At 45.4% G+C, this 22,287-nt stretch overlaps 7 protein-coding genes across 7 annotated transcripts; 4 read left to right on the forward strand and 3 right to left on the reverse strand.

Moving 5' to 3' along the window:
* Nucleotides 1–168: 168 nt before the first annotated feature.
* On the forward strand, nt 169–2,655 carry KUCA_T00000817001 (uncharacterized protein; the record flags this gene model as incomplete). The annotated part of the gene is made up of 1 exon (XM_022605392.1): nt 169–2,655. The coding sequence occupies one exon, from the start codon at nt 169–171 to the stop codon at nt 2,653–2,655; it is 2,487 nt and encodes an 828-aa protein (XP_022456865.1).
* Nucleotides 2,656–2,763: 108 nt separating this feature from the next.
* Nucleotides 2,764–4,701, reverse strand: KUCA_T00000818001 (uncharacterized protein; the record flags this gene model as incomplete). Its single annotated transcript, XM_022605393.1, has 1 exon — nt 2,764–4,701. One exon carries the CDS (start codon nt 4,699–4,701, stop codon nt 2,764–2,766), a length of 1,938 nt encoding a protein of 645 aa, XP_022456866.1.
* A 173-nt stretch (nt 4,702–4,874) lies between these two features.
* Nucleotides 4,875–5,552, reverse strand: KUCA_T00000819001 (uncharacterized protein; the record flags this gene model as incomplete). The annotated part of the gene is made up of 3 exons (XM_022605394.1): nt 4,875–5,313; nt 5,373–5,429; nt 5,482–5,552. 3 exons carry the CDS (start codon nt 5,550–5,552, stop codon nt 4,875–4,877), a joined length of 567 nt encoding a protein of 188 aa, XP_022456867.1.
* A 564-nt stretch (nt 5,553–6,116) lies between these two features.
* KUCA_T00000820001 (uncharacterized protein) lies at nt 6,117–6,908 on the forward strand (the record flags this gene model as incomplete). Its single annotated transcript, XM_022605395.1, has 1 exon — nt 6,117–6,908. One exon carries the CDS (start codon nt 6,117–6,119, stop codon nt 6,906–6,908), a length of 792 nt encoding a protein of 263 aa, XP_022456868.1.
* Nucleotides 6,909–7,404: 496 nt separating this feature from the next.
* On the reverse strand, nt 7,405–7,728 carry KUCA_T00000821001 (uncharacterized protein; the record flags this gene model as incomplete). Its single annotated transcript, XM_022605397.1, has 1 exon — nt 7,405–7,728. The coding sequence occupies one exon, from the start codon at nt 7,726–7,728 to the stop codon at nt 7,405–7,407; it is 324 nt and encodes a 107-aa protein (XP_022456869.1).
* A 569-nt stretch (nt 7,729–8,297) lies between these two features.
* Nucleotides 8,298–9,887, forward strand: KUCA_T00000822001 (uncharacterized protein; the record flags this gene model as incomplete). The annotated part of the gene is made up of 1 exon (XM_022605398.1): nt 8,298–9,887. One exon carries the CDS (start codon nt 8,298–8,300, stop codon nt 9,885–9,887), a length of 1,590 nt encoding a protein of 529 aa, XP_022456870.1.
* Nucleotides 9,888–10,013: 126 nt separating this feature from the next.
* Nucleotides 10,014–21,488, forward strand: KUCA_T00000823001 (uncharacterized protein; the record flags this gene model as incomplete). Its single annotated transcript, XM_022605399.1, has 1 exon — nt 10,014–21,488. One exon carries the CDS (start codon nt 10,014–10,016, stop codon nt 21,486–21,488), a length of 11,475 nt encoding a protein of 3,824 aa, XP_022456871.1.
* Between the last annotated feature and the right edge of the window lie 799 nt (nt 21,489–22,287).

Below are 22,287 nucleotides of genomic sequence, written 5' to 3' on the forward strand. Positions count from 1 at the left end.
CTCTTCACAGAATCCCCAGTTATCTGCCGCCGTTGGGTATACCCTTCAATCCAAACGAGGCCGAGATTGAACGAGATTGAACGAGAGTGAACACAGCTGTACCAAACATCCAAGCATTTTGATTTAAGCCTGAAATCGAAGCGCTGATTGCATCTTCAGAGCGGCGAAATGGGTTTGACCTACAAGGACTACAGAGACGGAGGTCTGTTGCAGGACCGCTATCTAAAAATCGGCGATATCAGTGAAGGTTCGTTCGGAATAGTCACTCTTGCACAGGACACGAAATCGAACGACACCCTGGTCGCTGTGAAATACATCACTCAAGATCCCAGCGATTTCAAGTTCAGACACAATCAAGGAGCGAAGGAAGATGAGAAAGAACACTCAAAAAAGGAGAACTCAAATGTTCAACCAGAAGTGGCTGAAACTGCAGAAAAGTCGCTCAAGCCTAATGGGGCATATAACATGTCTGTTGTGTTAAAGGAGGCACGTCAGGAGATTGAGACTCTGAAGAAATTGGGTTCTCATCCCAACATCACCGAATTGTATGATTCGTTTGACACTTACTTGGTGCTTGAATACTGTGTCAGGGGTGATCTTTATGATGCCATCAGAAATGGCTACGGTCCGGGATCGACTAGAGACATACTGGATGTCGTCGGGCAGTTGATCAATGCCGTCGAGTATGCTCATGATCTGGGAATCTACCACAGAGATATCAAGCCTGAGAACATCCTTATCACTGAGGATTGGACTATCAAACTGACAGATTGGGGTTTGGCCACTACAGAGAAGTATTGCACCGATTTCGATGTTGGTAGCGAGAGGTACATGGCTCCGGAGCTACTGGATCATAAGGATATTGAGTATTATGATGCTGAGAAGGTTGATCTTTGGAGTACTGGTATCTGTCTATTGAACATTGTTTTCGGTAAAAATCCGTTTGCTTCTGCTACAGAGAAGGACAGAGTTTTCCTCCATTTCGCTGCAAATCGTGAGACTCTGTTTGACATTTTCCCCTCGATGTCATATGACCTGTTTGCGGTCTTGAAGTTCGTTCTTGCTTTGGATCCAGACAACAGGAATTTGCAGTTCATGAAAGATGAACTAGCAAAGGTTGAACATGTTACGGTCGATTTCGATATTGAGGAGTATATGAGAAAGAGTGAGGAAGAGAAAGAAGAGGAAGAGATCCAGGAGGTCCATGAGACCTCGGAGAAGTCCAAGTCAATTCCAAGTGTCACCGTCACTGAATCTTACAAGAAGTTCAACAATCGCGGAGAGAGAAAGCCATTGGCAATTCCTACTTCATTCCGTCGTAACGGTCATTACAACAACGGAGAGACTTTTGAAGGTCATAAGAGGTTTGACTTCAACAATAAGACTTTCAAGCGTCAAGACTATTTCACGCCCAAGTCTGTGTTCAAGAACTACATCGATAACGCAGACAGACACAGGGAAGCGGCCCGTTCTACCAACTGGCAGAGTTTCAGAACCAAACCTGTTAACAACAACAACGACAAGCGGGCTTGGAGAAAGGGCAAGAGCGGATACCGTTCTCGTAACAGCTATCACAACAGCTCTGGGACCCAATATTTCAAGACTCCTGAACAGAAGGTATCCATGGCAAAGTCTCCCTTTGGTAGTCGTACCTACAACTCTTCCTCTAGCAGGCAGGGGCTGTATGTTCCTCCTAACCTGAGGTCACCAGTGTTGGCGATGAACTCACCACTCGCAAGGCCGGTTAGAGACGACTCGCCAGAATTAGAGGATATTCCCTCTGACAGAGACGACGAGCTCTTTGTTCTGGATGACGACTACTCAAGAGAGGCTAACGGTCATTCCAATGATGGAGGCCATGCTCAGCACCAAAGTGGAGGCCTCCATGAGAATCATCGTACCATGAGCAGATGGCTCAAGAAACATGGAAGAGGAAGCAGAAATGGTAATGAAAAGCCTCAAACTCTGAAAGGAGAAGATGGACATGCTATGTATCCATCCTTGCTCCTTCCCTCTTTCATGTCACCAGTGAAGGCAACGAGTGCGGCTACGCCTGTAAGTGCTTCGTCTTCCCAAACAACTGCGACAACCGTTTCGGGTACACTTGGAAAGCCAGTGGACGTTTTTGGCTCGGATATTTCCTCGGTTGGTACAAGCCTGACTGAGCCATCCGTTCCTATGGCAGTTCCTAATACCAAAAACGGTGTCTATGTCCCCCCTCATCACAGACAAACCGTTGCTGGGCGTCAGCCAGTAAGAAAGTCTTTCAACAGCCGTGCTGATGCTCTGCTTTCTTCTTCTTCAGGTGACAAGCCATCCAGCCGTCATCGGCTTCTGGTTCCCGAGGCTGCGACCACAATTACCACGCCGCTCAAGGCACAGCAAGCAACTGTCTCGTCTTCAGTTCCAGCCATTGGCACAGATTATTGGTTCAACCACTTCAACGATGCCAACGTTGACTGGTTCGAGCTGGACGACGATGACTTTGATACAAGTAATGATAATGATGATTATGACAATTTGGAAACGGAAACCTCGGCCTCCGATAAGAAAGAGTCCAAGACTCAAGAGACGGTTACCGTCTTTGGTGTTGGCGATGGGCTTGAATTGGGCTCCATGCGCCATGCCTATCCTAAGGCTTATCCGGTGGCTTGACTTTTTTGGTGTTTTTACTTCTCTTAGTATGCATATGGTTTAATATTATATGACATATGGATCCGTTACTATGACCAAACTATAGACTCAATGTAGATATTCGGTGCGTTAGATCAAAAATGGGGCATCTCTTGGTGGTGTCTGCTTCTCACTATCGTCCTCAACAGAATCCTCCTCAACGTCAGATTGGGAACCATCCAAATTATCATATGACCTCTGCAAGGCGTAGTCGTCGGTATTGATGAATTCCTTGAGTCCTTTGTTGAGTGCTGAAATATCCTGGTCCATCCCAGAGGCCTTCACATACACCAACACTATCGGATCATCAAAACCATGTTTGGTTCTAGAGTAAACGTTACTCTGGACCTCCTCGAAATCAGTCTTTGACACTTCAAAGTCGATACCATCTTCAAGAGTTACACGAACGTTTGTCCATTCTCCAGGCTCCGTTGCTTCCGTTTTCCTGAAGAAAGAGTAATCGTTCTGCTTGAAGATGGTTCCAACCAACAAGTATGGGGAGGGCTTCTCGGGCATAGACTCCATTATTTTGTTCACCTCAAAAATATCAAAATCCTGCAGCTTCGACTGAATCTTCGACCGTTCATCCATAATATCCTGTTTGTCCGACAAGATCTTCTTGACAATGGAGCTTATGTCATCTACCGCTTGACTGACGTTGGGATCCGTCTCTTTCGAAGATGACTCACGCATGTACTTGACTGCAGTTTGCAGAAATGTTTCCACTCTAGCTCCCTTGAAGCTTGTGAGATCAGCAGAGGCGTTTGCAAGCTGGTGGTCCTTCATTTTCAACGAGTCCTGAGCATCAATCTCATTCTGGATGTGTTGCTGATAGCTCTCAGTGTAGATTTGTGGGTAAAATTGCTCAGGTACTTCAATGCCAGTTCTCGAATAATGTGAGCTTCCTTCATCTAAAAGGACCACTGTGACTATATCTCCCAACTGGCTTATTCCCGAACTGCCTAGTCTCTCAAAATCATCGCCCCAAAGCAACGAGTGGAAAACTTTATACAGTGTGCTGCGAAAAGAGTCAGATTCAATAGGGAATACACCCGCTCTCTCTGCTCCCTCAGCCTCGGTTTCACCCTGCTCATTTTGAATAAGCAGAAGAGTAGGCTTGAATAATTCTTCAATTGCTTGAGCATTTTCAAAAGCACCAAACTGGGCACTGAGGGACAAATAAGTGGCTGGTAAAATATCGTCTAGATTCTCGTCGTCATCTATCAGCTCCGAAACCTCTGGAGTCAAGCTACCAGTCAACCCGCTGATGGAGATAAAAGACCTATCTCCGTGTAACAAAGCGGCAAGATACTTTTGCACCTGAACGGCCAGCGTTCCTTGGGAGTCCTGACTCGCTTCTTCAGTCCACCACTCCGAATCAAATTTGTATTCTCCAAAATCGTGATTCAATAGCGTGTTCGAGAAGGCCGGAACTCCTCCCAGAATCATGAACAAACCTGCTAGATAATCCTCGGGCTTTTCGTCGCTGGTGGGCAGCAATACCACCGGTTGGTTCGGCTGTTTTCTGTACCTGCGGACATCGCGAAACACATTGGGCTCGTAAGAAATGTTATCCCATATGCCTTGTTGGTCCAGATCTTCCACGAAATCAGACTCATAAGGCCCTGTGACCTGACTCAATTCGGTTCTCATGTGTCTCTGCGAATTGACTTCGTTCAGTATGGATTCCTGGTCTGACACCCACGAAGGATCCGATGAAACTGTATCCACTCTTGACCGAATAACCGGCCTTGCAGAATAATCATTGAAAGTATTAGCTGAGTCTATCGCCGAGGTGGTCGCCTCCCGCTGTCCGGTAGAGAAAGGATGTATGTGAGGCTGCAACGAATGGGATAAGTACTGTCTGGCCAATTCTAGGTCTCCACTACTATGAGTTAAAGCCCCAATGCAATCCACACGCTCGTACCCATCAGCCTCGAGGCTTTCGACATCCTGTGTGTTGAATTGCGGCATTGATCTCTGGATGGGTGGTTGGGTAAAAGGAACAAGACACAATTGACTCCACATTAAAGTTGTCCTCAGGGGTGTTTAGCGCACGAACAATGTCTCTGGATCAGATCGAAAATTAATATGGCAGAAGTTAAAGATAACGAATATATTACTCCAATTGGGCCACTCATATGTCAAACGACGATATTCAAAAATCAAACACCTTCAACTATAATAGAATTTTATTTCAACTAAAATACATCAGGCAATCTCTCGATAACGTAGGCATGGGATCCCACACTCATGATAGGCACACCCGGCACCTTTCGTATCCTCCTCTTCAAGTCCGCATCATTCGTCGCCACAATATAACACTTGTGCTGCAAAACCCTGCTGACAATGCAGTCATCTGCATATGTTCCCTTATGCGAACATGTAAGTCTCTGAACTCGTGGGTCCTTTGCCAGTGTGAGGGCGATTCTGTAACGGTGACCCAGTTTCTCCAGTTCTGCAAGAACACAGTCTGTCACTATTGGAATGCACTTTGCGTATAGAGTGTCCATCATTCCTCTGACCAAGTCAATCTTCTTCTGGATACTGAAATTCACGAAATTGGTATCGATAAGCACTTGGTATGGAGGCTTGATGGCCTCATTGAACTGGAAAAAAAGAGCTGATGAAACTTGTGGTCTGAAAGGGGTTAGTTCTGTATTTCATGGGCAATTTAGTATTGAGGCAACTTCACTTACACTTCTCTGACAAGCTCCTTGTCTTTGTCAACCTTTGGCTCTTTCTGGTTTTTGGTCCTAATCATGAGTTAGTATCAGTCTGCAAGACTCTAGTTGGACAAATACATACATCCGGGGATCCTTCGCGTTGATGGTCCGCTTCACCTGAGCAAACTTTCTTGTCTTCTTGGCTTTTCCCATTTTGTGTTTGGTTTGGTATGAGGCGTTGTGTGGTATTGGTGGTAGAACGAGACATCATACAAAGCATCAAAAAAAATTATTTCTCATGGCGGTCGTGTTATGCCTATTTGTGTGCCGCACTGTAAAGCGAAGCCGTTACTCTCAAAAAGTGAAGTTGTCGTCTTCTGTGTTAAATTCAATGAGCAAACAGGTTTGAGTCGGACAGTTTTGAAGTATCGATATCAATAAAGTCGGGACACAATGTAAACCCGCGTTGCAGTCATATTCTCGTATAGAGGCTCTCTAAGATGCCATCCGTGCTTATCAAACAGCTAATTGCCGCTCAAGCCTCTATCTTGTACACATTATGTCTGGCAATCAGCTTTATTTCAATACAGATTGGTTTAGATTGGTTGAAACAAAAACTCTAGTTATATATTCGCTCAAATGTCTTGTATGGGAAAAATTCGATTTAACCGAATTAACCAAGGTTGTGGATTTCTCCAAAAATCTGCATAACCTCTGTTTATCTCAAATAAGCACAACCGCCAAATTTAGTCTGTATCTTTAAACCAAACCTCTAGAATGAGCCATGGAAAAATGACTACCCCGAAGTCGGAATATCTCAACCACACGTTTCACTATGCTCTACCAACATATGCTTCCACCAGAAGGGCTGTTCACACACAGAGACAAAGTATACTGGACCCAGACTTGTTCGGTGCCAATGGAAGCGATCAGGCCCCGCAAAAGGCTGAGACGAAAACTACCGAAAGCAATGGAAAAATATACTACAGAGATAAATCAAAATTACTGGCAGTTCCCAAAGGTCGTTTGAGACAGAGCGCACAAAACAAGCCTGTGGTAGATGTGAATAAGAAGCCTGTGAATACCAGGATGCCTTCAGTCAGCTCAAACAAAGAAAACGAAGAAAGGAGCGACAATGAGGAAGACATTGAGGCCAGCGATGCCATCCTCAGATGCCTGTTGTCCGAGGTTGACCATGAACCATTGCAAGTTCAAAGTGAGGAAGGATTACAAACCAACCCATTTTTGAGCAGAGATCACATGGTCAGCCAAGAAGTTTGTAGACTGGTAAACCTGGTGGCTGAGGAAAAAGAAAAAAGTTCGGCCCCCATTCCAAAGCAAAAGAGACAACGTGAATCCCCAAGCCTTCAGGTTTACAGTGGCTTGGATCTGGGCAAATCCACGGACACTGCGGTGGTCCCAACTAGTTCATCACACGATTCCGGGAGTCTGTTTCCGGTGATTATTTTCACTGAGGAGAAAACAAAAAACCGGTTTGTGAAACTCCAGGATTACTTACACTTGCTGCAGCTGCATTTCCATTCCAATGAGGTTGAAATCCCAGAATGATCCGACCAAAAGGACCAATTGAAGAGGGGTAACAACCAGGGGGAGTACTACTCTGCACATCACATATATAAATAAAAAAGTAATAAAAGTTGAGATTTCGGGGTATCTGAATCAAGCTCCGTCTCCCGGCAGTTCCAGTCGGCACGGTGCTCAAAAAGCTAATACTGCCGGGAGGCTCTAGTTCTTGCAAGACACCCCATTCCGGGTGCCCCGCGCGGGTTCTCCACTTTAATCCGGCCCCAGAAGATCCGCGAACTCGGGGTCCCCTGGGGAAATGAATTGAAATAGCATTTCCAACGCAATTCAACCAATCAGTTACCGTTAACGGTGGATACAAGGCACCGGAAAAAGAAACGACGCTGAATGCGAGCGGTTTAGCGCAGAAGATTACATAATTCGGATTAATTTTCTGAATGTTTTGGCAACATGTGGTGCTCTCCCGTCCAATTGGCTAACGCCTTGCATAATTCCAACACTAAACGGGAACAGGTACAATTCACATTACATAGGCTAGTGCGAGATCTGCAGCTCTCAGCCATTCAGTGGAAACCAGGTAGATCTCATCCATCTCCGGTTTTCGGCTGAGTTCCACTTTTATGTTCTTTACGATTACACGAAATATACTATTCGGACATTTAAATCTTGTATTTAAGGTTTGTCTGTACGAAGAACCAGAATGGCTGTTCATTGGAAAGAACCGGGCAGAAAAAGCAACAAAACCTGCTGATGCTCCTGCGGAGCTGAACAGCCCATAAAAAGAAACGATTAGTTTTTCCGAAAGTCGGCGACGGACAGATGAAGATCTCAAACCAGCACCCATGGACCCGCCTTTTTCGGTGTGATCAGTCGACGGATTATGCGTTCAGTGCCGTGATTTGTTTCAAAATATGAAGCAGATCTTTGATATCGTATGGCTTAATCCCGTTCTTAAGATTTAATTTCTGATGAAAATCAGACTAGGGAACGTCATCGTTTTTGCTTACATAATACGGAAGAATAGTCACACCCTCTAACCCCCACAGAAGCCTGCTGAGATGTCTTCCAGAGGTATTTTGAGAGCCGGGTTTTGCGGTTCGACCTCACGAGGTGATCCGAACAACCCATAATATCTGTATCTACCTTCTATTAACACCATAAAAGTCTTTTTTGAAGCCAAATCCACTTTTTAGCGTACCATAAAGGTGCCCTCCGGGGAAACACGGGGCAACTTATGGGGTGACATTACCGGATAAACCTGCAGGAAGACGTCGGAATCGGCATCACGGCGCCCTTGAGCGGTGACTTCGGAATAAATTCTGCTCCGGCCGAAATATCTATATAAACGTCCCCTGCGCTCTTTTGGAAACATACTTTTTCACTTTGCATCTTTACTTCAAAGAATATATTATAATGTCTGAAAACGAAAACGCTTCAAAAATAAGCGCTGACAAAGAGGTTGAGAGTCAGACGCCTCCTCCACAGAACGTCTACGACGATCCTTCTGGAGCAGCTGCTAAAGAAGAACCCCTTCCCCCAGTCCCAGAGAAACCAGCCACAGCCTATCTCTTAGTTTCTATTCTGTGTCTTTTGGTTGCTTTCGGTGGCTTTGTGTTCGGATGGGATACGGGTACCATTTCCGGTTTCGTGAACATGAGCGACTTCAAAGCTCGTTTTGGTCAGCAAAAGGACAATGGTGAATATTACCTGTCGAACGTCAGAACTGGTCTGATTGTTGCTATCTTCAACGTTGGTTGTGCCATTGGTGGTATCACCCTCGGTAGACTTGGTGACATTTACGGAAGAAAGAAGGGTATTTCCATCGTGATGGTGGTTTACGTCGTGGGTATCATTATCCAAATTGCTTCCGTTTCCTCGTGGGTTCAGTACTTCATTGGCCGTATCATTTCGGGATTGGCCGTCGGTGCCATTTCGGTCCTTTGTCCTATGTTCATCTCTGAAACATCACCAAAACAGATCAGAGGTACTCTGGTTTCGTGTTTCCAGCTGATGATCACCTTGGGAATCTTCCTTGGTTACTGTACCACTTACGGAACTAAGTCATACTCCAACTCTGTTCAATGGAGAGTTCCTCTTGGTTTGTGTTTCGCATGGGCCTTGCTTTTGATGTTCGGAATGATGCTGATGCCAGAATCACCAAGATACTTGGTTGAATACGGAAAGATCGAGGAGGCTAGAGCTTCTCTTGCCAGAGTCAACAAGGTCACCGTTGACCATCCATTCGTTAACGACGAGATTGACAACATCTACAACGGTATTGAGAGGGAAAAGCTGGCCGGTAACGGATCTTGGGCTGACCTTTTCACTGGTAAGCCAAAGATTTTCTACCGTGTCTTCGTCGGTGTCCTTTTGCAATCTCTGCAACAGCTGACTGGTAACAACTACTTCTTCTATTATGGTACCACTGTGTTCAAGGCTGTCGGTATGAACGATTCCTTCGAGACCTCCATTGTTCTTGGTATTGTCAACTTTGCCTCCACCTTCGTGGGTCTGTGGGTCATTGAGAGATTCGGTAGAAGAAAGACGCTGCTTGGTGGTTCCGTCCTTATGACCGCCTGTTTGGTTGTGTTTGCATCTGTCGGTGTCGCCCGTCTTTATCCTAACGGTTATGACCAACCAACATCCAAGGGTGCTGGTAACTGTATGATCACGTTTGCCTGTTTCTTCATCTTCAGTTTCGCTACCACTTGGGCTCCAGGTGTGTACGTTGTTGTTTCTGAGACCTACCCATTGCGTGTTAGACAAAAGGGTATGGCTGTGGCCACCGCTGCCAACTGGATGTGGGGTTTCTTGATTGCTTTCTTCACTCCGTTTATTACCCAAGCCATCCACTTCGCATACGGTTACGTGTTCATGGGCTGTGTGATCTTCTCCCTCTTCTTTGTGTATTTCTGCGTTCCAGAGACAAAGGGTTTGACCTTGGAGGAGGTTGATGACATGTACGACCAGAAGTTCACTCCAGGTCTTGCATTCAAGATGTGATGTGATGTTTACATATATAACGACGATTAACGATTTTTATAGAGTTGTGAGATCAATAGTTCTGTCGTAGAAGCGTTTCGCGAGTCACGTGACATACTTCCTTTGTCCTTTCGGACGTGCACCAACATGTCACGTGACAGGTGCCTGGTTTTGCCAAACGCTCTTCCCACCTTTTCGTCAAATCTCGAGTCGCATCTACATAGAGAAGACCACACCGTCGACACCACGGAGTTCACACCCTTCTGCGAAGGATCATCCCAAATATTTACCCCAATGGCGTACGTGGCTCATATAGACTTGTTTGCTTCGAGACTTCTGGATGAATCCGCGGATTTCACCGCGAAGCACTCGGTGTTGTCTGAACTGTGCGAGACTCTGGAGTCTTACCATGGCAGTCAGGAAAACGAGTATTTGCTGGGAAAAATGATCCCAGCTTTGATGTCTCAGCTGGATCTCACTCCAGTGAGCTTCTTGAGCAATTCTCCGGAACAAAAACTCCGTCACTTAGTTTTGGAGATCATTCACAGAATGCCTACAAACGAGACCTTTCAGCCGTTTGCAGAGACCGTGCTGGATAAGCTCACAGAATGTTTGAACGAGGAAAACGAAGATAATGGAGTACAGTGCATGAAAATCATCACCTCACTGCACAAAGCGTTCAAATCCAATCTTTTTGAAAAGGTACAGCCGTTCGTGGATTTCATCAACCAAATCTACGTGAACATCCCCGAGGTTGTTCAAGAGCAGTTTGGATCTGGCGATTCTGTTGTGGAAGACGATTCAGAGCTTCTTTCACCCTCAGGAGAGATTGACGACCAAACCAGCCACCAATTGGCGAAGGCTACACACTCATTCAAGACTCTGGCTGAATGTCCCATCACGATGGTATCGCTGTACTCATCCTACAAAGAGCTATTTGACACTTCGTTACCGGCATATATTCCCCACGTCATCGACGTGCTGACCTTGCAAGCCCCCAAACAGGCCGAGGCCCATGCTGAGGCCCAGGCTAAGGGCGAGTATCTGATATCCATTTCGCCAGCCATTAAGAATAAGGACGCATATGGCGATTTCATCCTCGGCCAGGTCAAAGCGGCCTCGTTCCTGGCATACATATTCATCAGACGGAACACACAGACAGTGTTGAAACAGTACTATTCACAGATTCCCGATCTGATCATCAGGTTGCTACAGGATTGTCCTAGCAAGTTGTCTGCTGCCAGGAAGGAACTGTTACATGCTACGAGACATATCTTGTCAACGGCCTTCAGGGATATGTTCATCTCCAAAATTGACATGTTTTTCGATGAACGTGTTTTGATTGGTGACGGACTGACTGCCCACGAGACACTGAGACCTCTTGCCTACTCTACGGTGGCAGACTTTGTTCATAATGTTCGTTCCAAACTGAGTCCTCCACAGATATGGAAGAGTGTTGAGGTATACTGCAAAAATCTTCAGGACCCATCATTGGCGCTGACTGTGCAGATCATGAGTGCGAAACTTCTTTTGAATCTCGTCGACAGGATTATGAACTTGGAGTCCAAGTTTGAGGGAAGACAACTGTTCATGCTGATAATTGATGCTTATAGCAAGAGGTTCAAGGCATTGAATCGCCAATACGAGAACATCATGTATCATCACAAGGACTTTGAGTCCAAGGCCCATGCCAAGCTGGAGGCCAGGAAGGAGGTGATTGGCCATAACAGTATATTGCCTGGAGACGAGAATGCCAGTACTCAGACCGAGAAAGTGCGTGAAGTTAATTCGAGCGAAATCAAGCCTGAAGATGATCTAATGGATATAGACCCAGAGTCTTCGGCCTCTGACCAGCTGGATACGCTCAACTTTTTCGATATTCAACGCTCAGCTCCGATTCAGATCTCGCCTTTGACCCAGGATCCTTACAAAGATTCCCGTTATCTTTTCCGCACTCTCATGACATTCTTGAAGTCGGTCATGTTTGGCTTGAAGAAGTGCAATCCTCCTCCTTCAAAGGATTACAACCCCCAGACGTGGAACGAATCTGCTCGTATTTTTACGAACGAGGAACTGGAGATTCTGCGCGAGCTATACAGAGAATGTGTCACTGGTTTGAGATTCTTTCAGAGCTCTACTCCCACTGTTCCTTCTTCTGTGATGCGCCAATCGTTCGATATAAGCGGCCCAAGCTTACCGATTACCTCGTCCAAAGAAGAAAAGGATCTGATGGAGATCTTTGCCGCTATGTTCATACCCATTGATCCAGCCACATTCAACGAGATTGTGGATGCTGAGATGCCTGCTATGTACGAGGCCATGTTGAAAAATGCCGCATTATTGCACATTCCTCAGTTCTTCCTGGCAAGCGAGGTGACCTCCTCAAACTTTTCAGGCATTTTGATAAAGTTCTTGAAGTCAAAACTCGATGAGCTTGGAGAGGTTGACATAATCAAGTCGAACATTCTGATAAGACTCTTCAAATTGTGTTTTATGTCGGTGAATCTGTTTCCTTCTGCAAATGAGACTGTTATCTTGCCTCATTTGAACAGTTTGATTTTGAAATCTTTGGAGCTGACCACAACTGCACAAGAGCCAATCGTCTACTTTTATTTGATCAGAACACTGTTCAGAAGTATTGGTGGAGGAAGGTTTGAGGCACTGTACAAGGAGATCATGCCTTTGCTTCAGGTGCTTCTGGAGTCACTCAATAGAATGATCCAGACGGCAAGAAGACCTCAGGAGCGCGATATCTATGTGGAGTTATGTCTCACAGTTCCAGTTAGACTCAGTGTTTTGGTCCCCCATCTCAGTTACTTGATGAGACCTCTGGTATATGCTTTGAACGGATCTCAGGAATTGATCAGTCAAGGTTTGCGCACCCTCGAATTGTGCGTCGACAACCTCACTGCAGAGTACTTTGATCCTATCATTGAGCCAGTGATAGAGGAGGTGATGGAGGCACTATGGAGACATTTGAGACCTCTTCCATACTATCACCAACACTCCCATACAACCTTGAGGATACTAGGAAAACTCGGAGGACGCAATCGCAGCTTTATCTCGCTTCATAAGAATTTGGAGGGAGATACACCCACAAACCAGGAGATCGAGGCACTGTTTAAGATAGAAGGTTTCAGAGAAATGACTCCAGTATCGATCTCGTCGGGAATAACCACCGCATTATCAATCCTGGTTGACCCCAGGTACAAAGCACACTACAGAGTGAACTCGTTCCGGTACCTTTCATCTATTCTGAAGCTTTTCATTGATTCTGACAACATCCCCGACGACCTGGCTTCACGGGTAGAGGAGTCCATTGATGTTCTACTCTCTGACTCAAAGGAAGAGGAGAAGGAGAAAGACAAGTATCAGCTGAAGGCAGACCCAGTCAAAGACATCGCAAAATTCGAAAGAGAGGAAAAGCTCTTGCTCCGTCTTCTGGAAGCATTGTTTTACTCTGTGTCCATCGACGAGGTCAGAGAGGAAGCCCAAGTTCTCATCAGAGGTATTTGCAACCATTATGTTCTGTTGCATTTTGGCAAGAACGTTGTGGAAAAGAGAAAGTTCAACAGGCCATTTTCAGTCAATAGCCACGAAGGCAAGATTGCATTGAGCGAGAACACTATCTTTGATGCGATCTCCTATGGTTTGAGTTTCTACATCAAGTCCGTTCGCGAAGAGGCTGTGGAAGCCATCAAGATCATCTTCAATGCAGCTGTCACTCTGTTTGGCTCCGTCGAGAAAGCAATTGTATTTCCAATGGTCAGGGCCATGGTGTCAAAGTTCATCCATTGCTGTTTTGAGGAGGCTTACTACAACAGACTCGGTGGTTGCATAGGACTGAAGACGCTTCTGAATGATCTGGAAATTCCGATATCATACTTCGCCTCCAGGCAATTGGAAATATCGAGAGCAATGTTCTTTGTGCTCCGCGATACTGCCTCTGATGTTCCCTCAGAGGTATGTAATGTTGCCAAAGAGCTGGTTATCAAGATCTTGAGAGACTGCAACAAGGAGCTGTCAAAAGCTGAGGTGTTCCAAAATTCGTTCCAGGGGATTGTCAGTTCGCTGGTGTTTGATTTGAGCAATGCTAACGAAGTGGTCAGACAGACTTCCCAGTTATGTCTGCAGACTTTGTCGGATGTTACGCAGGTTCCAGTCGCAACCATGATTGGTCCATGCAAAAGCATATTGCTGGCCCCTATCTTTGCAAAACCTCTGCGAGCACTTCCATTTCAAAACCAGATTGGAAATATCGATGCTATCACCTTTTGTCTTGGTCTGGATGATACCTTTTTGGACTTCAGTAATGAGTTGACACGTCTCTTGTCGGAGGCTCATGCTTTGGTTGATGCCGAAGACGAGTCTTTGATCAGTGCACACCGCATATACGAACACAAGACATCACAACAGCTCATCAAGTTGAGAGTTGTTTGCATCAAGTTGTTATCTCTTGCACTTATCAAGCCTGATTTCTCTAAGAGTGGTCCTCAGATTCGCATTAGAGTTCTGTCTGTGTTTTTTAAGGCGTTATGCTCCAAATCAACGGAGATCATCAATGCAGCTTACGATGGGCTGAAGGCTGTTCTTGCTCAGAATAACAAGCTTCCAAAAGACCTGCTTCAAAACGGTTTACGTCCAATGCTGATGAATTTGTCTGATCACAAGAAACTGGCGGTTTCTGGTCTTAAGGCACTTTCCAGTCTTCTGGAGCTCCTTATATCTTACTTCAAGGTGGAAATTGGCCGTAAGCTTCTGGATCACTTGAACGCGTGGGCCCAGCCTGCTACTCTTCATCAGATCGCAAATCAGGAATTGGAGAATAATCCGACCGTCCAGATCATTGTTGCTATTCTCAACATCTTCTATCTGTTGCCCCCCAAAGCATACACGTTTATGGATGAAATCATGAAGACTCTTCTTTATCTGGAGGACAACCTCCATCGCCGCCAGAGTTCTCCTTTCAGAGCTCCAATTGCCAAGTTCCTGAACCGCTTTTCGGAACAGGCCATACAATTCTTCATCTCCAAATTTAGCAGTACCTCTTCCAGCACGAGGTTCGTTTATTTCGTTGCTCTGCCTGAGTGTGAAGCGCTGCTAGAGCAGGCCAAAACAAATCTACCCGCTCTGATGCAGTCTATCACTCAGGAAACAAAGTCTGAAATCAAGTGTACCAAGTTTGCGAACATGATTGGATTGGTGAACTCGATCTCTTCCAGAGACAGTGATTGGTTCAAGGATCAGAAGCCGTTGATGGCTGAACTGCTCACTATAGCCGAGCAATGCTTGCGTTTCGAGAGAGCCGCTCCTTTGATGTCTCCGATTAGATTCCAAGTTACTCAATCTGTGGAGAAACTGCAGCTGTTGCATGTGAGTTTCTTCCGTTTGTGCGGGTCTGGCAGCGATGAAGTTCTGCCGTTCATCAACAAAATCTGTACTCTTGACACTCCTCTATCATCTGCACTCGAAGACTATATATTCGATGATATCGTTAAGTCGGCGGATGCAGAAAAGCGCAAGAACTACCTATTGGAGTCCGTGAAATATGCCACAACTGGTGAATTTTCTCTGAAGACCCAAATCTTCCTCTTCAAGCACATTTTCAACGCTATATGTATCTATGAAGGGTTGACAACGGGAAATCTGTACAGCCTTGAAGAAGGCGATGGTTCTGCTTCCTGGCTGGATTCGCTACGTGAAAAAATCTGGTTAACTGAGGATCAAAGTATAACCAACCATACTTCTGGTTCTATCGATAGCTACAGATTCGAGCTAATGCAAGCTACGGCTCTGGTGATCAAGTACTCTCCTGATCGCATTGCGGAAAATAAGAAGGATGTGATCAAATTCACCTGGAACTTTATCAAGCTTGACGATAGTATCACCAAACAAGCTGCCTATGTTGCAACATCTTACTTCATTGCCGCCTTCAGCACGCCTCCTGAGATTGTCACCCCAGTTTTCACAGCCTTGCTCAAGACTCACCACGTTGATACCAAATATCTGGTTAGACAAGCCCTGGATCTTCTTGCGCCCGTTCTGTCTGAACGGATGGAACCTACTGGGTCCTCAATGACATGGCTCAAATGGCCTCGCAGAGTTCTCCTGGAGGATGGTTTCAATGTGACACAAGTGGTAAATGTGTACCAGTTTATTGTGCAACATTCTGATCTCTTCTTTGTGGCCCGCGATGATTTTATTCCAAACATCATCACGGCTATCGGGAAACTGACGGTTCTCACGAACACTGCTACTGAAAATCAGGTTTTGGCCATTGATATGGCTGAACTCATTTTAGTTTGGGAAACCAAGGCCCGCAAGTTACGAAACGAAAGTGGAGAAGTTCAAGAGGTCAAAGAAGATGCCGATGGAGATCAAGATATGGACAGTGGGGCTACTCCTAGTGTCACTTCTGCTCAATACACTGTGCCATTTGGTCAAAGAGAAACGTGTATCACGTTCTTGATTAGATACATTTGTATCTCACAACAACGTGCCTCAGAGAACGAACTTGGTCAAAGAGCACTGAGGCTACTATATGAACTGCTGGGACCAGATTATTGGTCAGAAGTCACCGTCAAACTATCGTTTTTTGAAAGGTTCCTGGTTACTGCAGACTTCAACACTAGCAACGTCTTGGGATACTGTTTGAATGCCTTGGAGGTTCTTGGTGTTGCTCTGGAATGGAAGCAATCCGAGTGGATTGTCTCCAACCTGGGATACCTCCAAAAGTTGTTGGAGAAGTGTTTGCGCTCTGCCAATCACGATATTCAGGAGGTCTTGCAACGTGTTTTGAGAATTATTTTGAAAGCCCTCAATGACGAATCGCCAGACTCGGAAGAGAAACAGAACGAAGAAGTGAAGAGTTTCTTGGCTTTGCTGGTTAGCATTGTGTCTGAGGACCTGAACAACATGAATTCTGTTGCTGCAGGAGTCACCTTATCTTGGACTCTTGCAAACTACAAGCCAGAAGTTTTGGACTCGCTCGTACCATTGATCATGCGTACACTCAGCAAGCTGGTCAAAGATCATATATCTATCACCATCCAGGGTAGACAATCTCAAGCCTCAGAGTCAGCTGCAAGTTCACACACCAGCACAGCCGACGAGGCCAAGATGACTACAAAACTGCTGGAGAAGATTCTGAATCTTTCGGCCATGAGAATTGCAACTTTGGGAGACCAAAGGAGAATATTCCTTTCTCTTCTTGCCCAGCTCATTGATCGTTCGGCAGACAAAGATCTTTTGCAAAGAATCATTGAGATTGCTAGATCATGGGTATTCTCAAAGACAGATCTTTTCCCTACAACCAAAGAGAAAGCCGGTATTTTGGGAAAAATGATGGTTTTCGACTTGAAGGGAGACCCTACTCTTTCAAAAGACTTCTATCAGATCATTGTTGACATCTTCAAGGATGAAACACTTGAGTTCAGTGAGCTTACCGTTCGTATGGAGCAACCATTTTTGGTTGGAACGAAATTGGCCGAGGTGGAAATTCGTGAATCATTGATGAGCATCCTTGACTCAAGTTTGGAGAAAGACATTAGTAAAAGGTTGTACTATGTCATAAGGGAACAGAACTGGGAATATCTTGCTGAGTATCCATGGTTGAACCAAGCACTGCAATTATTGTACGGCTCTTTTGACCTAGAGAAGCAGTTGAAGTTTGCTCCAGGTGAGTATCAACTCCAGAGTTTGGGCAATATCACCGAAACACTGCCTGATGTATCCCCCATTGAAAAACCAAAGCAGTCAATTCAAGACTTTGTCAGCGCGCATGAAGAGTTTATGAAGACTCATCTGAAGGTAATCGCTGGCGATATCATTCGTCCGCTTGTGGACATCTCATACCAGAGCCCAGAAGCTATCCACAATGCTTGGCTCAGTGTGTTCCCTGTTGCCTACAAGTCAATTGACCGCAGGGATCAGACTGATTTTATGGCGTCTTTGGTAACACTCTTGTCGAAGGATTATCACGTACGTCAACAAGATTCCAGACCAAACGTGATCAAGTCGATGTTGGGTGCGGTCGCTAGGTGCGATGAGCTTCAGCTTCCACCTCATTTGGTAAAGTATCTGGCATCAAACTACGATGCCTGGTACAACGGTATTAAGATTCTCGAGCAAATCGAGTCTGGTAGTATTGACAATCAGAAAATCAAGGAAGCCAACCGTGATGCCTTGGCTGAGGTGTATTCGAGTCTGCAAGAGGATGATATGTTTTATGGTTTATGGAGAAGGAGAGCGAAGTACTTTGAAACCAACGTTGCTCTTTCTTATGAGCAACTTGGCTTGTGGGACAAGGCTTTGCAGTTATATGAAACAGCTCAAATCAAGGCTAGAAGTGGCATTTTGCCATACAGTGAGTCTGAGTATGCTTTATGGGAAGACAACTGGATTCTGTGTGCAGAAAAACTGCAACATTGGGATATATTGACAGAACTTGCAAAGCATGAAGGATTCACGGACCTGCTTCTTGAATGTGGTTGGAGAGTGGCTGATTGGATGGCTGACAGAGAGCCTTTGGAACAATCTGTCAAGGCTGTCATGGATGTTCCTACACCAAGAAGACAGATGTTCCAGACATTCCTGTGTCTTCAGGGTTACGCGCACCACAAAGAGTCGATCCAGGATGTCACGAGATATTGTGATGAAGGAATCCAGCTTGCCTTGAGAAAGTGGCATGGACTACCGGAAAGGGTCACAAATTCGCACGTATCTTTGTTGCACATATTTCAGCAGTATGTGGAGTTTATGGAGGCCAGTCAGGTTTACAGCAGTTTGGTCACCACGAACGCTCAGAATTTAGACGTGAGATCTCAAGAACTGAAGAGAGTGTTGCAAGCATGGCGCGAGCGTCTTCCTAATGTTTGGGATGATATCAACCTCTGGAACGATTTGGTCACATGGAGGCAACATGCGTTTGCTGTGATCAACAAGGCTTATATGCCATTCATTCCAACTCTTCAGCAGTCCAACGGTAATAGTGGAGGAAACTCATATGCTTATCGTGGATATCATGAGATTGCCTGGGTGATCAACCGCTTTGCACATGTTGCCAGAAAACATAATATGCCTGAGGTTTGCATCAACCAGTTGACCAAGATCTACACCTTGCCAAACATTGAGATTCAAGAAGCCTTCTTGAAACTAAGAGAACAGGCGAAATGTCATTATCAGAATCCTAATGAGCTGAATACCGGTCTTGATGTTATTAGTAACACCAATTTGGTGTACTTTGCTACACAACAAAAGGCTGAGTTCATCACTTTGAAGGGTATGTTCTTGGCTAAGCTGAATGCGGTCGAAGAAGCTAATCAAGCATTCGCTACTGCTGTTCAGATTGATCTCAACCTGCCAAAGGCATGGGCTGAGTGGGGTTTCTTCAATGATAAAAGGTTCAAGGAGAATCCTAACGATCTGTCTTATGCTAAGAATGCTATTAGTTGTTACTTGCAAGCTGCAGGTCTGTACAAGAACAGAAAGACCAGAAGATTGCTTTGCCGTATTCTTTGGCTCATCAGCTTGGATGATGCCAGTGGTTCTCTGGCCGAAGCTTTTGATTCTCATCGTGGTGAGATTCCTGTTTGGCATTGGGTTACTTTCATTCCTCAGCTGCTAACTTCTTTGTCTCATAAGGAAGCACGTCTTGTTCGCCAGGTCTTGATCAGAATTGCAAAGATGTATCCTCAAGCGCTGAACTTCCAACTTCGCACCACCAAGGAGGACTTTGCTGTTCTGCAACGCCAAACCCAACAGGCAAGCCAGAACCAGTCTCAAAGCGCACAGACACAAACCCAAACGCAATCAGCCGGTCAAGGATCAGCTGATAGTGCTCAGCAGAGTTCACCAGCGAATACAGCGTCCACAGCCAACACTGCTGGAAACAATGTTCCAGGGAACGTTAATTCCAACCAAAGTCCGCCAGCTTCAGCTTCGCCTCAAGCAAACTCACAGGGACAGTTCTCTGTCAATAATCGCCAACCATGGGAGCATGTGGAGGAGATTATGGGTATCTTGAAAACTGCCTACCCTCTGCTGGCCTTGTCTCTGGAGTCTCTTGTTGATCAACTCAGTCAGAGGTTCAAATGCGACGCCGATGAGGATGCTTATAGACTTGTGGTGGCCTTGTACAATGATGGTGTTCAATATTTGAATAGACTGGGCAATCCGAAGGAAGATGCCAGATTGCCACCTTCAACAGAGGCGAACATCATTCGTTTTGCTGATTCCGTTTTGCCTGAGCACATCTTGCCTGAGTTTGAAGCCGATGTTATAGCAAGCAAGCCTAACCTGGAGACTTACATCTCCAAGCTAAGAAAGTGGAGGGATTGCTTGGAAGAGAGATTGGACAGAGCCTTTGGTAAGATAAATCTGGAGAGGGTTTCGCCTCATTTGAGCCAGTTCCACCACCAGAAGTTTGAAGATATCGAAGTTCCTGGGCAGTACTTATTGAACAAGGACACCAATAGCCACTTTATCAAGATCGAGAGGTTTATGCCTACACTGGATTTGATCAGAGGACCTATTGCATGCTACAAGAGAATGACTATAAGAGGTCATGATGGTAGTCTCCATCCGTTTGCTGTTCAATTCCCTGCTGCCAGACATTGCCGCAGAGAAGAGAGAATATTCCAGCTTTTCAGGATCTTCAACGATGCTCTTTCGAGAAAAGTTCAGAGCCGTCGTCGTAACATTCAGCTCACTTTGCCAATTGCCGTTCCTTTGTCTCCTCACATCAGAATCATGACAGATGATAGCCGGTACATCAACATGCTTGCAGTATATGAGGACTATTGCTGCAGAAAGAACCAGAACAAGGATGAGCCATTTGCCTACACTATTCAAAAACTGCGTGCGGCCTTTGATCCTCGTTTGCCCAAGCCCGACTTGACCAGTGTGAAGACTGAAATTCTGGGTGCCATCCAATCTATGTTGGTTCCATCCACGGTGTTGAAGGACTACTTCACAGGAAACTTCCAGAACTTCCAGGATTTCTGGATATTCAGAAAGCAATTCTCGTCTCAATATGCATCCTTTATCTTCATGACATACATGCTATGCATCAACAGTCGTCAACCTCAAAAGATCCACATCAACCAGGGTTCCGGTACAATTTGGACTTCCGAGATGCTGCCTTGCAAGTTTGCTAGTGGCAGAACCCACAGCACCGCCTATGCTAACAGTAGCTTGGATGTCTCTGCTCAACGTGCTTCTCCTCTATTTTTCAACAACGAGTCTGTTCCTTTCCGTTTGACTCCAAACGTTCAGAAGATGATCGGTGACTCTGGTCTGGAGGGCATTCTGTCCACCTATATCATGGTCATCGCCCAGTGCTTATCTGGTCAAGAGTTCGACATGGAACAGTACCTGAGTTTGTTCGTGAGAGATGAAATAATATCTTGGTTTGCTCAACAACACCGTCCTAATGCTCAAGATCCTCAGCTTCGTGAAATTGTCCGCGTCAACGTCGAGTCCGTCGTCAGACGTGTATCCCAACTTGGTCAGATGGGCAATGGCCAGAACATTGCGTCTCAACATGTGTTGAACTTGATTTCTCTGGCTGTTAACCCAAGAAACCTTGCAACTACAGATACTCTGTGGATGGCATATTTCTAAATATTCCTGTTATTTTGTGTACTATTATGCTGTATTATGCTATATTATTATTTTCTATGCAACAAACTGACTATCCACAAGCCTTCTGTCTTCAACTGGAAGATCAACATCGTGGGAATACATTTCCACAGCAGCAGTAGTACTGTGATTGACACATCTATGTATGCGTACTCCATAGAGCAGTGTCGATGCAACGGATAAGGCACTTTTTCAGGTTAGTTGGCATGAAGTTGAAAAGGAATCATAGTGTGGTATACCTCTTACAGCGTAACGAGAGTAACCCCCAATGACAGAGAATACGAAACCTCGAGGAAATGAGTTATATCCTTCCCAGTTTTCTGACAGGGCGGCTCAGAGCACCCTTTACTCAAGATGAACCTATCATCAGAAAAAAGTATAGCAATCACTGACCATATGGTCAATACCAAGGCAGCTAGTTGAAGAGAACACAATGCCACAAAACATCGGAAACACAACAAAGAAGGGCCTGACCTTTCCACCATTGGCCAAAGGACTATACTGTATAGCGTCTTCGTTTCGAAGGTTGGACGTTAGAGCCATGCTCGCTAGACCAGAATTTGGTTTCCACATACCAGAAGGAACAGATAGAGCCCACAGGCCGTAGCCACACGCGGTCTTCCGCTAATCTCATCCATTGGAAACAGAGCATAAGCTGAGAGGTATTGACAAAACAGTGAGATGCTCAAAGAACGACACACTATTTCGCAGCATTTATCGGGAAATACAGAATTCCAACCGACAATGTCCAAGACGTCATGCTCACCCAGAACTTGAATAT

The sequence above is a fragment of the Kuraishia capsulata genome, genomic scaffold (genome assembly GCF_000576695.1).
Source record: "Kuraishia capsulata CBS 1993 genomic scaffold, Kuraishia_capsulata_scaffold_1, whole genome shotgun sequence".
Lineage (NCBI taxonomy): Eukaryota > Fungi > Ascomycota > Pichiomycetes > Pichiales > Pichiaceae > Kuraishia > Kuraishia capsulata.